Below are 18012 nucleotides of genomic sequence, written 5' to 3'. Positions count from 1 at the left end.
GTTTAATAGCATTTGGTAATGGGCACTTGGATTCAGTCGTTTCCGAGAGGTATGGAAGAAATTGCTCACTCTTCTAGTGAGTGATAGGGAATTTACTTTTACCTCCCTGGTATATTCTATAATAAAATCAGGTTACATACAAAGAAATGTACGAGTATATCTGATACTCTATTGAAAAAATTAGTTAAAAATTTGCTGTAATATAGTATAAATAAAAATTTATTTTTATGGTACAAACAAAATTATTTAGGTAAATTTTTTAATAACTTATATCACTATTTAGTTTAAAAAAATTAACAATAAATAAAAAAAAGTAAAATTTAAAAAATATTTACGAATTTTGCGATGATTCAGGACTATTATAAACTCCAAGAAAGAGTACAGTTTGTGATACTTTATCATAAAGTAAATAAATGAAAGGATGATTACAAATAAATTGAGCGGGATCAAGAGGTCTTGATGAACGGAACGATAATATAGCGGTTGCAGCTGCAGCTACTGTACCATCTTCATCGACTTGTATTTTTGCTTTATGTACAGCATCATTGAAAGATATACCCTTTTTTCCAGTAAGTGAGGAGAAATCAGAAGAATTATCAAATATTTTAATACCAAGTTCTTCTAAAATCTGTAAATAAAACATAAATAAGATAATTATCTAGATAAAAGATCATGAACAAGAATAAAATTATTTTTTGATTTTGAAAACACAATAGGAGAGAGATTAATAATGGTGGCTCAGTATATCTTCATAAAAAAAAATTTAATGTGCCTGTTAATTAATTTTATGGCATCTTGGAAGTCACTAGATATCTATATCTAATATAATTGTATACAATTTGGTTGCTGTGAGTGTACCTGTATCTTGTTATTTCTCTGGACAACTGGGTAAGGTTGTATTGTTACTTACAATCCAATAACAGAATGGTGGTCAGGAAACAGTAACAAGCACTCATTAGGGTTAGAATGCTAACTAGTATATGCTGCCTTTTCTTGAGAGGATATTTAAAAGAAAAAGTGCAATTTCAGTGCTTCACAATACTGAAGAAATGAAATTTAGGATTTTAAAGGAAATTAAAAAATCACAGCCGAAGTGCTATAAAATGTAAAGAACAATATGTAACAGTTGCACATTTCATAGTAACAGAATCAACATTTGCCAACCATCTCATAGATTCAAGTTAAAAATCCACCAGCATTAGCAATTTTGATATTAAACACTCGTACAAAAAAACAACCACATAAAAAAGAACACAATTGAACAATAGGATACAAATGATCTACCAAATGAACAAGCACAATTCAGTAATTATATACGGTTATGGACTCACCTCTAATTTTGATGAAATCTGTAATATACTTTATTTAGATCCTCGGTTATTCATTACAATTCAAGTTATTCGTCAGAAACTACTTTCAACTGAGTTGAAAACCAAATCACTTAAAACAATTTTTTTTTCATTCTGCACTACGTACGTGTAATATACATTATTTGCTGACTAAATACTTTGGTTTCAATGAAATTTAATTAAGAATTAAGTTAGATTTGCTTAAGCAGAAAGTATAATTAAGCAGAAATCTTGAATTATGACTTCATCAAGTGATAATAAGTTTCAGTCAAATTTATAAATTACTTATAAACCAAATTAACCTAACTTAACCTTAACCTTGACCTAAAGCTAACAAAACTCAATTAAATTTCACTTAAGCTAGATATTTACTCCATAAATAATGTACATTCAAAATCCACACCTTAAGCTTGCCATTAAACTAGGCAAGATTAAAATTATGTATAGCATTATAACAACTGGGTTTAATAGGGAGGTATGGAAAAAATTGCTCACCCTTCCAGTGAGTGATAGGGAATTTAGTTTTACCTCCCTGGTAATCATTTATTTTATTATAAAATCAGGTTACATATTAGAGTATATCTGATACTCTATGAAAAAAATTAGTTAAAAATTTGCTGTAATATAGTATAAATAAAAATTTATTTTTATGGTACAAATAAAACTTAATTTATTCTTAAGTGAATCTTTCTCATTCTTAATTTCATTGATACCAAATTATTTAGTAAAAAAATAATATATGTTACACTTGTAGAGTACTGAATTACAAAATTTTTGTGGGGTATTGTGTAACTTACAAGGTAAATAACTCGGGTAAAAGGCGTTTCCGATGAATAATTTCAATTGTAACAAATAACTTGGAACAAATAACCTTTAAAAATCAGAGGTGAGTCTGTAAAGTATATAATTACTCATAATTCAAATCCACTACAATTATTGATCAAATTCTAAATGTGTGTTTGTCCTAACTAAATAAAACTTTTTGCAAAACAATTGCCACCAGAATTATAAACAAATGAGTTTTGTCAAAAGATCTGTATTTGACATTAAAAATTTCTTTTTGGGTAAAGTAGTTTTAAACTGTTTTATTCAACTACAGTTTTAAACTGTAGCTTTAAAACTACAGCTTTAGTAGTTTTAAACTGTAATTTTATTCACCTATATTTTATCAAAATACTCTCGCTGATTAGGCGAGTAAAAAGAAGTAAAATTTTGCCAACAAGTGAAGGATGTAAGAAATCTGACTATGTTATTATGTTGAAATAGAATTATTTGCAAACAATAAAAAACAAAAACACTAATGTTATTATGCAATGCAAGGCATATAGGCTTATTCTTATAGTTAACATGTTTATATGATTTAAATACTTACAGGGATCATATTTAATGACTGTTCAACAGTGAATTTTGGCACAGATACTTCAACTGGTCGAGGTATCATAATATCTTCATCGACAATTTCATGTAATGTTTTAAGAGTAAGTCGTTTCAAAACATTTGTAATACCATTCGGACTTGCGAATGGTGGAAGTAAAATGTACATACAAACATCATCTCCTTTATAGGGCATTTCTAATACATGTGCTCCCAAGTTTTCAGAAATGGCTGTAAAACAATAATTTTAGATTAATGAAAATGGTGACAGATAATGTAATAAATTGATATCAAAAGAAACAAAAAAAATATAAATTCTGCCAGTTTACCAGAATGCAGTGATGGTAACTTATAATATATGATACACTTGTAAACCATACAAAAGTTTTAAACTTGAGCTTTAGCAAGGGAAAAATGAAATAGTCTGATTTATGAATTAATTCCATGAATTTATAGAACCGTTAAGATAAACAGACAAAAAGAACAGTTTATCATCCACACTGCTTGCAGTTTTCTTCAAAAATATTTTGATGTACAATTTAAACAGTATTAAATTTAATTACCTGATGTAACTATATCATAATTCATTTTTATGCATGAGCTAATTGTAATTGAATCCAATACATAAGACTAACATTAAGTGTATTTATTTTACTGTGGTATGAGCAGGGTGAGCATTTCCTCTTTTTTTTTTAATGAGAATTGACTTTATAGCATGTGAAGAATAGTAAGCCATTTGAGATTGATCCCAGAACCTTCTGGATGTAACACAAATATGCTACCACTCTGCCACACAGTTTATTCAATTATCTAATTTGCTCAAGTAATTACTTATATGTAAAATAATTATATCAAATTTATTGGTTTCACCAGTTATAATAACTACAGCAGTAGGCGTTTCACTTAGAGCATGGCTCATTCGGATAGTCCCTGTTTTCCTTCGCCCCATCATCTATAGTCATTTTAAATAACAACTACTTATGACTCATCACAACTATAATAGTTTTACTCGGTCACATAAAATGACTCATTATGTCATGTTTATTTTGATTCCTATTTTCATTACCGTAAATAAATTAAAGATATGGTAATAAATTTTTTTTGTCTTCAGTCATTTGACTGGTTTGATGCAGCTCTCCAAGATTCCCTATCTAGTGCTAGTCGTTTCATTTCAGTATACCCTCTACATCCTACATCCCTAACAATTTGTTTTACATATTCCAAACGTGGCCTGCCTACACAATTTTTTCCCTCTACCTGTCCTTCCAATATTAAAGCGACTATTCCAGGATGCCTTAGTATGTGGCCTGTAAGTCTGTCTCTTCTTTTAACTATATTTTTCCAAATGCTTCTTTCTTCATCTATTTGCCGCAATACCTCTTCATTTGTCACTTTATCCACCCATCTGCTTTTTAACATTCTCCTATAGCACCACATTTCAAAAGCTTCTAATTTTTTCTTCTCAGATACTCCGATTGTCCAAGTTTCAGTTCCATATAAAGCGACACTCCAAACATACACTTTCAAAAATCTTTTCCTGACATTTAAATTAATTTTTGATGTAAACAAATTATATTTCTTACTGAAGGCTCGTTTAGCTTGTGCTATTCGGCATTTTATATCGCTCCTGCTTCGTCCATCTTTAGTAATTCTACTTCCCAAATAACAAAATTCTTCTACCTCCATAATCTTTTCTCCTAATAAAATATAACAGAAACTAAAATTTGCTTGTTAATTAAAACTTAGAAATCATTGGTTATTGTTGAAACAATGACCTATTTCTTCAAATGTACAAGTATTAAAATCACATATTGCATATCTTACAGATCAGTTCAGTTTGTTATATACAACTGTCAGCTTCAGTGATTAGCAAGTACACCTTTTCACTGTATACGATTTGAGTAAGGTTATAACAGTTAATTTTTTGTGTCCTGTTTTTCAGTGTGTATTTCTTTCTTTTGTGAATTAATATTGTTCTAATATGATATTTGAATAGTTTAGTCAGAAAGTGAATTTTAAAATGTCTGAAACTAGGGGAGCTAAACTACTTTTAGCCAATTCCATGAAATTGTGGCTATTGTCATAAAGTTAATGACAGAGGAAGCAGAGAAAGTGGCTTTATAATTGTCCCTAAGAAAATTATTCAACGTGTTAGTGCAGCCACTGATGTCTTGAGTAGATCTATCAGTCGCATAAAAGATGAATCAAAAAAGATTGCAGCAGGTTCATCAACGTGGTTTTCAATACCAAGGAAATCTCAATGGCCGAAACCTGTTACAGGGCTTGATGATTTTAATACACATGTTATTCGTAATACAATCAACCACTTTTACATTCCAATATGTTTACCTACTGCTAATAAAATACTCAAGAAACTGAAGGATGATAATGTGTTTCACTGTTCAAGCCAATCATTACATTTGATTCAAAAAGCAATAAGATTTGGAAATAAGATTGGAATTCTGCTAATAAGTCTGTATTAGTTGAAAAGTTTATTATTCGTTACCAAAGATTTATGTATTTACAAAAAATTTCTAAATTTAGGAAAGCGAATCGACCTATAGTTTTTATAGATGAGTACTTCCATAGTAGTCATTTGCAGAAATAGATATGGGTTGGAAAATTTAATACAATAGAATGTTTGAAGAAACCTGTTAGTAAAGGAGACAGGATATTAATTTTTAATACAGGAAGATTGATGGGGTTTATACTGGACTGTCTGACGATGTGGAAATCAAATAGTACAACAGGGGATTACCACCATGTTATGAACTATACTAACTACTCTAAAAAGGTTAAAAATAAATTACTTTCTAAACCACCTGAAAAAATCTGTAATTTAGTTTGTAATTTTGAAAAAAAAAAACAATTTTTAATTATATTTACATCAAACATCTTTACTAACTAAAAATTGAAACACAGTTTTGAAACACTTGCTGTCCCATCTTTTCCATTAATATTTATCAAAAACTGACAAATAAAAAACTTTATAGCAAATAAGTTATTCAGTTTAATGAGATGTAGAGGTCATCTATTAAAAAAAAAAAAAAAAAAGCATAAACACTTAGATCAGATTAATTTAGAGGGAGTATAAATTATAAAATTGATTTACAAATGGTAGTGTATCATGGATGTTTATTTAACATAAACATCCATGAGTATATAATATCCATGGGAGTATATTAGCTTAAATATATGCTATAATACATTCATAACCCGTTTATTTCATTCAATTTGTGTTTTAGACAAGTTAAAATTTTTTATAGATAATATAGGAAAAAATTCCCAAAACACGCAATCCTGGAGTTGGAAGAAGGTCAGAGAAAAATTATTTTATTACAGTTTTTAATAACAGCTTAGATGTATATTACCTTTACCATTGCAAATAAATGAATATGATGAATTAAGAAGCATGAAAAACACTATGAACATGTTCTGCAGCCCCAACTTATAAATAAAGTTCACAGGAGTACAATATTACAAAATTTTTCTATTACTGCTACGCTCATTTAGAGTGATAATATAATAATACTATGTATAAAATTATGTGTTTATTATTCAGTCAATCAATCTGTTTATTTCAACACAACATAAATTAAATACGCATGAGTAAAAATTGCATTAAATATGCTCAATGTCTTATTAAAGAAAATTGAAAATTAAAAATATTAACTTCATAAAAAAACTACTAAATTAAAAAAACAATTATAAATTATTTTAACTGAAAGGAAATTTTTAGCTTGATTTTTAATTAATTTTCTCATGAAGAAAAAAGGGTTTGCTTCTGAAATGAAAAATATATTAACCTTGATGAAAACTCAAACATGTTACCTTGAAATATCTTTTTTCAATTACATAACTTTTAGATGAACTGTTTCAGTACATAACTTGTCTTTAATAATTCTCTAATTTCATAATTTTGTCTAAAATCCTTACGTTTTGTTGTGAATTGTGAATTATATATAAAATTTAAAACAAATTATATACTTTCATTCATAGATTTCCATCAATGTTAACAATCTTGATTGTTGCTAGGTTGCAACTTAGATAGTAGGTAAAGGTAGATAGAACTCATTTGTCATATTTGCACCAGAAGTAATGTTTATTTTATAAAAACCTTATTTGTAAAAACATTTTAATTTAATATGAAAGCAAATTTTTTAAATTTAAACTGTACATGAAATTAGCACTAATGTAAGAGTTTGTCGTTGTATAAACAAACAAACATCTGTGATATGTATATGCTGACTCAATCAGCAAGCCACATATTGTACATTTTATATAAATAGAAAATGGAGAACGCCTTTGAATAAATAAAGAGTGGGAAATAACAATTTATTTTTGGAATTGATTGTTAATAGACATTTAACTATAATTAACCATTACAAAATTTCTTTGCCTTCACAGTTAAGATTTGTATTTCCTTTTTATAATTCCATTCTCTAATTTATTGTCATATAATACAGTATACATCTACATACTTTTTGAAATAAAAATTTATATTTTTTGGCTAATTCAAAAAATCATGGTTTACCTATTAATAAATTTGAGTTATATTTTTTTATAAAAAAAAGAAAGATTAAGATAAATAAAAAATTACCATAATTAAATGTTCCTTTTTGTCTCATCATTGTAACAAAAACCTTTTTTGAACTATTTACATAGAAAAGTTCTTTACGTGAATTTTCCTTTAAAAATTTTGATTTCCATAAACCCTTAAAGTATGCTGCATTTGCCTGTAAAGAAAGAAACATCATTAAAAATAGTAAAAGATTTTATAGAATTAGTACATCATTAATATCCAAATATTATTACTTTTAAAATTTGTTAACATTGTTGCTGATCTGAAAAAAATACAATAGTGGTCTAGATTAAAAGTTTGAATAATATTTATTTTTTCAAATTGAGAATATTTATCTATGTAGAGCCACCTTTTAAAGTACCATGGTCTTGATGCTTTATAAATTCTTCTTCAGCAGCTCTATCTATAGTAAATTACCTTAAATTATAAAATAACTAAACTTACAATCAAGATTCTTGTATAATTCAAGACAAATACTGGGATCCATTGTTTTCAGTTTAAATTTCAGATCTTCCAATCATGTTAAATTAGCTATGCCGATGATACCTTTGTGCATTGGAACAAAAATATTAGGTTACTTAGTCATACTCTTTTATTTTTGATAACCTCGTTAATTAATTAAGTCTATCCTAAAACTTTTTAACTAAATCTTACAAAATGTTTTTTATTATACATTGCTCTTTCATAATTATTATTTAAATGTATCCCAAAACTTCAAATTGTTTACAGTAATCATATTGCTGATGATAACACCTCTTTGGTAAAATTCCTGGATTTTTAAGTCTTATTTAAAATACTGGTCCAGTTGGATTCAATATATTTGTAATAAAATGAATTCTAATTTATATTATCTTAGGATGTTGTCTGTTAATCTATCTTTAATTCCTTAGTTGATTATTTACAATACCGTAATATTCTTCTTTATTTCCTATGGAGAGGAATTTTGGGGAGTTATATATTATGTAATTTTATTGATTCTTATTAATATTCAGCAATATTAAATTAAATTCTGAAATTCAATACCATCAAACATGAAATAGTAACTTGACCACAGCGATTCAATTACAATAAAATAAATACAGCAATTAGAAAGAATTCTAAAAAAAACAACAAATATTTACATAAATCCTCATTCTAACAAATAACGATGATTATAATTTAAAGAATTCATCAAAATATATCTATTTATCATTTAAGAATATCTTTAATGTTTTTCGCTTCTTCTTTTTAATATTATAATCTGTTGAAGCAGTATATTAAAATATAGAGAACCTCTCTTTTAAGGCTCCTATCTAGTATGATGGATAAAACTGTAGCAGTATGTTTCTTGGGTAGAGGTATAATTGCTAATCATGAAGATATCCCATTAATGATAATAATTGTATTATTTTTTCTTTCAAGTGCCTTAATAAAACCTTAAATTTATTGAAATTTTTGAATATTTATTATGTAGCTATTCATATGGCATCTAAAATAAATATTATATCTAGGATTTACTTTAAAAGTAGTTTGCTAGTACTATTTTAGTGTACAAAAATAAACTTTAAATAGTTGTTTGACATCTGTAAATATTAATCAAGTAGAACTGATATTTAGTAAAAAAATATTTATACTTCACCGAATTTTTATTTACAAAAATTACTACCTCTACTAAAAAACAAAACAAAAAACAAAAAAAAAATCACACAGATTTAATCTAAAAATATAACTAACTATATCTGTCTTTATTAAATCAGACAACCAACTGCTATATATTCTGGCCAATAAGAAGAATCTTAGTATGTTTCTTTTACCATTTAAATAAATTATCAAAACACTGCAAAATATTTACCAATTAATTTATCTGAAATTAAATCTTTTTTTTTTTAAATAAAACTTATTACATAAACTTAAATTTTCTGCAGACTTGTTAAGGTGTATCTGAATAATATTGTTATGCCTGTACATATATATGTGACTAGATTCAATTCAGATACTCTTTTTCTGTGATTTTCAATAAAAATGAATTTAAAGTATTTTTATTGACTTTACATCAGTTTTTTAATAAATAAATTCTCTATAAATTTTGCCTTAAAGTTTTATTTAGTTTATTGGCAATAACATAAATTTAACCAAACTTAAAATAGCATGCTTTTCAGCTCCAGGTTTTTAGATTTTACAATAATTCTCTCATAATCTCCTGGAGATATAGTTTTGGAACCATTATTCCCCCCCCCCCACAATTTCTCATCTTAGATTACATAAAAACCACTAATTTCACTCAATAATTTGTGTCCTTAAGAGTTTTAGTGTAGGATTATTTGACCTTTAAAATAGAAATCTGAGCAAAATCTTTTGCTACCTGTAATCAGAAATAAAACGGGTTAATTATATAAAGACAATGCACATTCAAAAGTCAATAATCATGGCACACATTGTTGTTTTCACTGTGTTGATTGTAAATATAAAAAAAAAGTGTCGGTCTACCATAGTTTTTTAATTATAAAGATTTTAAAATGAAAAAATTACAAAAAAAACAAATAATTACATATTCCTGAATCAATGAGGGTAATTAAAGCAACAGAATTAAAGATTAACAAAATTATATCTATGATTGAAAGTCAAATGTTGGTAACCTTCATCTTGTAAGCAATTATACGACCATCAGTCGTAATTTAAAATTACAACGCAATTTACAACCAACAGTTGTAAATAATAGTCTAATCAGGCTTGATCCATTTACTTACCACAGCTAATAATAGCAGCTGATCTGTCTGTTGAAGACAGATCAGCTGGTTTAATAAATACAAGTTTGGTGGACTGCTCAATTCCTCCAAAAATCCACTGCTCTGATTCCTGATCATCCTATGTTTAAATTCCTTTTTGCTTTATCATTCTCTATGACTTCATTTTTTTCTCCTTATGAAATTGAATTTCTTATCCATCCACAATATGCATACCTTCCAATAAAAACTTCCCCAATTGGTATTGGGAAACACATTAAGTTCTTGTTCAAAAAAAACTTTGCTGGGAAGATGAATGATAAAATGATAAGCGATGAATTTACATATTTGCTCTAAAGATGTGTGCACATTACCAAAACATGTACCCTTCAATACATTCAACTTGATGTTGCAAAGTGCTTTTATATGTTTGCTAAAAGCATTCTTATGTACATAAGTGCAGCCACATCAAAACGATTACTATTTGTATAAAAACCTCATAACTTTGCTGCATCACAGACATTTTTTAAAATCATAGATCACTTTTTTCTCTATTAAATAAGTCAATAACGAATCATTATTATTGCAAATTGTGAGAGACTCTAACTAATTTTTGTAATTTAATGTTAATGTTTCATTACAATCTATTGATAACTGAAATAACTATCAATAACTGAGATAACTGAAATCAGTAGACTCCAAAGAAGAATATTTAAGAACTAATAGTAAATATTAGATATGGATTATATGAAAGAAACACACGAATATTGATAGAAATTTAAAACGTTATCCTTGCCATTATGGGAATATGTAATTTAAAAAAAAATTTTAATGTAATTACAATATCAATAAATATAACCTAACACTCGCTAACCTCATCTAATTTAAAAAAAATAAACTGACACTTTTCTTTGCACATTTACAATCAGTGCAATGAGAACAACAATAATATATGCCAAGATTATTGACTTTTGAATGTGCATTGTTTTTCTATATAATTACCAAAAATATTTCGAGATCTACATTTACATGAACTTTTTTCATTATTTTGATGAGAGGAATTTGGCTATAAAGTTTGGAAGAGATTTCTGTGCATAAAGAAACAAATATAAATAATAATAATTTAAAATCAAGTGAATATGTTTAGGACATTCATCCAATAAGATAAAAGGTGAAATTATAAATAAATAATTAAATAAATAAAAAATAATAAATAAAAATTACTTACAAGTATAAGTTCAGTCTCTTGTGATAAAGAATCATCAGGTAATAAATTTTGAATATGACCTTTTGTTTGAGTTGAAACCCATTTATTAATATGTGCAGTGGCCTCAGCTGATTTAGTAAAATCAATTGTTTCTATTTCATCTTTGAATAAATCTTCCATACAATCTTTAACTTTTTGTTCTGGTGAAATAAAAAGACGATTGGCACTATTTAATTCATAACTAGAAGAACCATTAATAGATCTCATACTTTGAAACACTTTTTCAAGTGTGTATGCTTGCATTGTACTTAGTTTATCCTGAAAAATAAAAGATTTTTAATTAAATAAATAAGAGGAGGTATATAGCTTATTTGTCTTTTCATCAGTCATTTGACTTGTTGGGTGTATTTTTTCATTCTTATAATCTATGCTTATCAATCTATTAACTTATCTACATTTGTTAATTACTCAAATGAATGGAAGTAGTGTGTATAATTCACACAACTGTAAGCATGTAAACCAACTAGTATACAATTAGGTTAGGTTAGGTAACTAGTAATCAGAATAGGTTTCTAAAGTAATTAATTGTACACTCAGTTCCTGTGATGAGTCTATTAAAAGGATTAATGTAATACAGGATTTCACTTACAATGTGATGGGGTTGATGTGTTAATAAAAATGCATCATGTAACAGAGAAGAAAACACAGGGAAACCTGCATAAGAAATTTGTTTTTTTATTTTGGCTATACCATTTTCAGAAATGACAGGTGTTTTATCTTAGACGATCTACATCAGTTTGACTCAACTTTTAATTTTAAAATGCCTATTAAATTTCTCAATCACACATTTCACTTTCTACCCCCTATACTTCCTTCTTCGATCAACTAATCATGAGTATATTTATATACATACAATGTATGTCTAAAAAGAGATTTAAATTGACTTCTCCTGCTTTCTGTTTTTCCACATTAGGCCGCATGACCTATTGTAATAACATAATAATACAATAAATTAAACTGTAAGGCTTGGAATGTAGTGACTTTGTAGTCATGCTTTTGATACATGGCTACAATGTCCCAAAGATATAAATCCTGCTTGATGTTCAGAACAAGTTTCTACTGAATAGAATAAAAATATTCTATTGACAGGAATTGCTATAACTGTGAGTAATAGTGATGCATTACAAAAATTGAGAAAAAGTTATTAGAATATAAAAAGTAAATTAAAAATTGAGACCTTTTTTAACTAGCAGGATTGCATCAGAATTCTAAAAAAAATCTGGAAGCTTATTTCTTATGTATATTTAAAAAGTGATTTTATCTAATTAGTAAATGATATTTAAAATAATCACTACTGAGTAATAGAAAAATTTGTGGAAAGTTTGCTACATATAACCTTATCTGTGAATAAAAGAAAACTCGACAAAACACATTTCTGGATATTTTTGAACATATAAAAAAAATAATAAAAACAAATATCTTTCAAACACGTACTAATAATAAATGACGAAACTTGGATTTTCACTGATAATCCTAAAGCTAAATTGAAAGAAAATTCAAAGTAGTATTCAAGTGACACTCCACCAAAAGAAATTAGAAGTAAACAAATTGAAAATTAAATCCATGCTATTCTTTCCTTTTTTCAGTCAAGCAGGCATTGTTCATAAGGAATTTGTGCCTCAAGGATACACAGCATTAATCAACAGTATGATTTAGTTTCCAGGAGGATGTTGTGGACTTGTGGTACATCTATTGACAACAATCTTTATCATACTTCCATCTTTTGACTAAAATTCTTTCTTATAGGGTTCTTCCAGAATTTTTGCAGCCATTACCTTCTAATCACAGTTTGTGTCATTTCTTCCTGTTGCCTAGATTAAATTACATCTCAACAACCTGGATTTCAGAACTATGGTCATCTAAAAGCCTATGATAGATGAGTTGATATTTTTTCTTGAAGACTTCCAACAATGCTATCAGGAGTAAGAAAAATGTCTAGGAGGGTGTGGTTTTCCAAGGGAAATTACAAGTTGAAAAATTCCACAGCACATCACTTTTTAGATATACCTTTAATATGGTTCATAAGGTTATTTTTAACATTGTATCTTACATACTGATTATATTTTACTAGCATAAAACTTAACTAACAGTCAGTGTGAATATTTTTACACATTTACACCGAAAAATTAAATTAAAATTAAAATTTACATATTTCTTAAAGTAAAGTTTCAAATATAGTATACCTGTTGTTTTGGAAGAAATATAGCTTTCTTTATTGAATCTTCTGTATGGTTAGCAGAAACAAAATACGCTAACAACATTGCTTGGTATACACTAAATGGTGAAAAGAATATGTTACCTTGTGGTTGCATTGAATTAACTGTTTGTAACATAGCTAAACTGAATTCTTGTTGACCTGCAACCAAAAATGTAAATTTTTAAAGTATTCATAAATTTTATTATTATAATGTTATCATATTTATATTTCTTATTATGTGTTTAAAGAAATTGTCCATTTGGTGTTATGGAAGAAATTATGAATATGTTTGCATGCTTCCAACCATTCTGTCTCTTTACTTTTTATCTGCTATTGTTTTTTTTTTAATCAGTGAATGTTTTTTTTTTTTTAACTGAATGCAACATAAATCTTAATCAAATTTTAAACTAGCTGTATTATATCTTTTCATGTCATTTTGTGTACCCCGAAATACGAATTGTATATACATTTGTAAAATTTTTTTTGATGAATTTCAACAAAAGTTTAAAGACAATAATACCTCAATCAGCAGATTTCAATTACATTTGTTTAGATCTAATTATCAGGATAAATATATTTTGAAAATGATTTCTTAGCAATCATCATAAATTCTACTTCAGTAACTTATATACTAATGAATTTTGAAAATTACCTATTTGGAATAAACAGGATAATTATAAACAAAAAAAAAAATATGTTTGGAATATTAAAAAAAAATTAAAATTTTATAGATTAACAATTTTTATTAGGAAAAAAGTGCCCTCTCTTGTGTAATTTTAGAATTCTTATTGATAAATATTTTGTTAAATGAATTCTAACAGGAAAATAAATTAAAAATGTAGCTTTATAATTCTGTTTATTTTTCCTATATTTCTTGTTGAAGCACTTTCATCAATTCAATTTAAAATCTGAATTTTACTGAAACAGGATTTTTTTGCTGATTTTTAACAAAGAAATAAATTTTCAATTTGATCCTTTGCATTTTTCTGTCTTACTTGTCACCAATTGAATTGATGATTCATTTTGATGAATCTTTAATACTTAAAGAATATGGTAGTCCCTTTTGTGATTTTCAAACTAACATAACTTTTAAGATTTTGTTAACAAAAGAATACACTGTCTACACAGTCAATTTGAAGATTTTTTATCATCATTTTTTAGTATTTCAAAGTTACATTCTTTCCTTAAGTCAATCTGATAAACAAAGTATTTTCAAACACTTCATAATAATTTCATACTAATCAGGAGAATTAGTTGTAAAATTTAGGGTAAAAATATAATACATACTTCCATATTTTAGAGAGCATAGTTTATTCTTATGAGCAGATCCTTTGCATTGATTTATGCATTCCTTTTTTTACTTTTATCAAAATATAGAACAAAAATAATATAAATGGCTATATTTCAGTATCCTTAGCGCATGCTACCAGTAGTTTCTCTACATCATTTCTCTGTATTCCTACTTATTTTCATGAAGATGTAGATTTCATTAATCTTATCTTTGTAAATACAAAGGTAAGAAAAAATAGAAGGTAGAACTTCTATTTTTATGTAGGCAATAATAATATTCAAAATAATAATAATTTGTAATAATATTCAAAATTTTAAATAAAAATAAAATCAACTTAACTAAATCAAAAATAATAAAAAATAATACTTTTATCAATTTAGTTAAATTTTAACATTTTCTAAGTTGATGTCAAATTAAAGATTAGTAATTGGATGAAAGTTATTTGTTTTAATTTGACATCGACTTCTAAAAGCTAAGATTTAAATAATATTATTATTAATATTTTTTAAGTTGGTTTTATTTTTTAAGAGTTTATCTACTTTTTTAATCATAAAAATTTTGATATTTTCTAAAAAAAAAATTATATTTTGACTTATTATTATTATTACTGACGAAGTAATGCATATAAGTGTTTTATCAAGGATTTATGAGAGTATTGTAAAGGCAAATTTTAATTAATTATTAAACTACTTTTAAGTTCTGTGATATAATCTGAATTAGGACTAAAACAAAATTAATCAGCTAACTTCATTAAAAAAATATCAGATAAACCATTCAAGAATATTGTTAATGGATAGAGAAACAATATACTTTCATTTTATTAATATAAAAGTTAATCAACTACTTGCTTAGGTTATTCAGTTTAAATTAGGTATTAAAGATAAATAATTAATCTATAAATAGATTCTTTCAACATATTATTTTGAAATAATAGATCAACATAATGCGTATGAATATCTTTATACTGATTTATTATTTACAAATTGCATGACTTGTTATTTGTGTGTGTGTGTATATATATATATATATATATATATATATATGCGAACTGTGTCGCTCTGCACATGATAAAAGAATAATAAGTAATTAAAAGATATAATTACTACCATGCTTATATTAACATTAAGTGAAAGCCTTGACTTATTTTTACAATCGACACAAACCGACCAAGCACTTTCAGCTCTTATTGCAAATTATAAATTTATTCTCTTTATTTATTTTTACAAAAAGAATGTAATTATGGTTGCATTGTATAATTTATATTTAGTAGTCCAATTGGGTTATAAGTATAGAATTTTAAATAAATGTCACCTACAAATTGTGAACATTTACTATATTAGTAATTAATATATTAAAATCATATCATATAGTAATTACTTCTTTATTACAAAATATCTAATTATGACATAAATTGTACTTAACATTTTTTTATAAAAGTAGTCAATAAGATATATAAAAACTATTTACAAAAAAATTTAATAAAAAATGTAAACGCATTGGCAATTTCCTTATTAAACAATCATAAGACAGCTGGGACTTAAAAAAATACAAAATAAGAAGAAATAGATAAACTAAAAATTGACAACAATAAAATAAACAGTTTTCAAAAAACTGTTCAGTTTTTCTTTAATATGTAAAATGTTATAAAAAATGAAAATATTTTCAAAAAAAAACTATGCAGTATTGTTTTAGCCAATCCCAGTTTAAACAGAAAGTAAGCTTAAAAGAGTTAGATTTTAAGGTCTAAAAATTCCAACTCATTCAAATGTAAAATAAAACTATTAACTGCACAATACCATTTAAGAAAGTGCCATTTAAAAGTGGAAAGTAAGTTTAAAAACATTTTAAACCATTCAAAGACTGATCTCTGAGTTTGGAGTTAAATGATTTGATTTATTTTAAAATAACTTTCCACTTTCAACTGGGATTGTCTAAAATGATATTGCATAGTTTTAACTCAGCACTTGTTTTTATTTTATCAATGCAGAAAGAATATTCTAAAAAAATATTTCATTATTTAGTTATTAATCATTATTATTTCCTCTGCTAAATGGTAGCAACGTATAATGTTCACTTTTCTTCAAAAAGGGTTCTTCATAAACCAACTGATTTGTAATAGAGATTAATTTCTTAAGAGGGGGAGTTTCTTTCCTTGAGAATAATGGTGTTCACTATACATCCAGTTCCTGTGATGAACAGAATGAAGGTGTCATCTATAAAGATACACATTTTCAATTGAAGAAAACTCAATGAAGAAGGTAGTGGAAAGTCATTTCTCTCTCGCTTATTTTAGTAAGCCTAACATGGGTGGTTTGTAACCTTGAGAATGTCTATGCTAGTTATGGGAGTGAGTTTATGTTACATTAGGTTACTTGTAACTTTCTGACTAATTACATCTAACACAAGTACAATAATTATTGTTTTACTATAGTGAACTTTTCTCTTATTCAAATTTAGATACACATTTAACTTTATTAAGTTCCTACTACCTATGATGATAGCTATAACAAACATCTAGTTTAAGTTTTTAAGAAAACAATTTTAGTAAACAGTAATTGTGCATTTTTGATTTTTGAATTTTTTTGATAACCATTTAATATGATGATTATTTTTATAATAAAAGGTTGCTAAATATGTTTATTTGTTTAAAAATATTTAATATAAATACCAAAACACTGTAAATAAGAATGGCATAAAAAAGCTATTGATATATCAGCTGGCAGATGATGGCAGTTTTGCATTGCAGAAGTCAATGTAGTGTGTAACCAAAGTCTAATGGTGGTTACTCATAGAAGAATTAATCAATAGGGGAAAAATAATAGAAAACAAAATATTTTTTTGTTTTTTTATCATTTGTAACTGCATAGGATCACTTTAGTCAGTCCATTAAGTCTCTTCGAAGGGAATGTTTGGGCCTTGGGGGTCCTCCCAATACTTTTTCATATGCTCCGATCTCTGTGCCCTTCCTGGTGTTGAAAAAGTTTGTTTTGTAAGTTTCTTTCTTGCAAGTGTGAAGTGAGTATTTTTGACCTTGATTTTTCATTTAACTCTGTGGTGTCTTCTGGTATAAGGCCAATTTCCTTCAGATCCTCTCTTATTTCTCTGATTCATCGACATTATGTCTTGATGTTTATCGAGTTGAGATTGTATTGTACCAGTTGTTTTTAGAAGTCTTGGATCTTGCATCCTTATGATGTGTCCAAAAAATCCTAGTCTCCTCTTATGCATGATGTCAGTGACGGGTTCTAAC

At 26.6% G+C, this 18012-nt stretch overlaps 1 protein-coding gene across 1 annotated transcript in view; it reads right to left on the bottom strand.

The window, feature by feature from the left end:
• Positions 1-201: 201 nt before the first annotated feature.
• Positions 202-18012, bottom strand: part of LOC142332738 (serine protease inhibitor 88Ea-like) — a 53753-nt gene continuing 35942 nt past the window's right edge. Inside the window, exons 3-7 of the mRNA XM_075379346.1 lie at positions 13458-13630; positions 11236-11532; positions 7324-7459; positions 2722-2954; positions 202-628 (exon numbers count right to left, since the gene is read on the bottom strand). Of these exons, the coding sequence (XP_075235461.1) occupies positions 332-628; positions 2722-2954; positions 7324-7459; positions 11236-11532; positions 13458-13630 (1136 nt within the window). The 3' untranslated portion in view covers positions 202-331. The remainder of the gene's footprint in view (positions 629-2721; positions 2955-7323; positions 7460-11235; positions 11533-13457; positions 13631-18012) is intronic.

Source organism: Lycorma delicatula, chromosome 12, assembly GCF_047948215.1.
Source record: "Lycorma delicatula isolate Av1 chromosome 12, ASM4794821v1, whole genome shotgun sequence".
Classification (NCBI taxonomy): Eukaryota; Metazoa; Arthropoda; class Insecta; order Hemiptera; family Fulgoridae; genus Lycorma; species Lycorma delicatula.
This window is presented reverse-complemented; position numbering and strand designations above follow the sequence as displayed.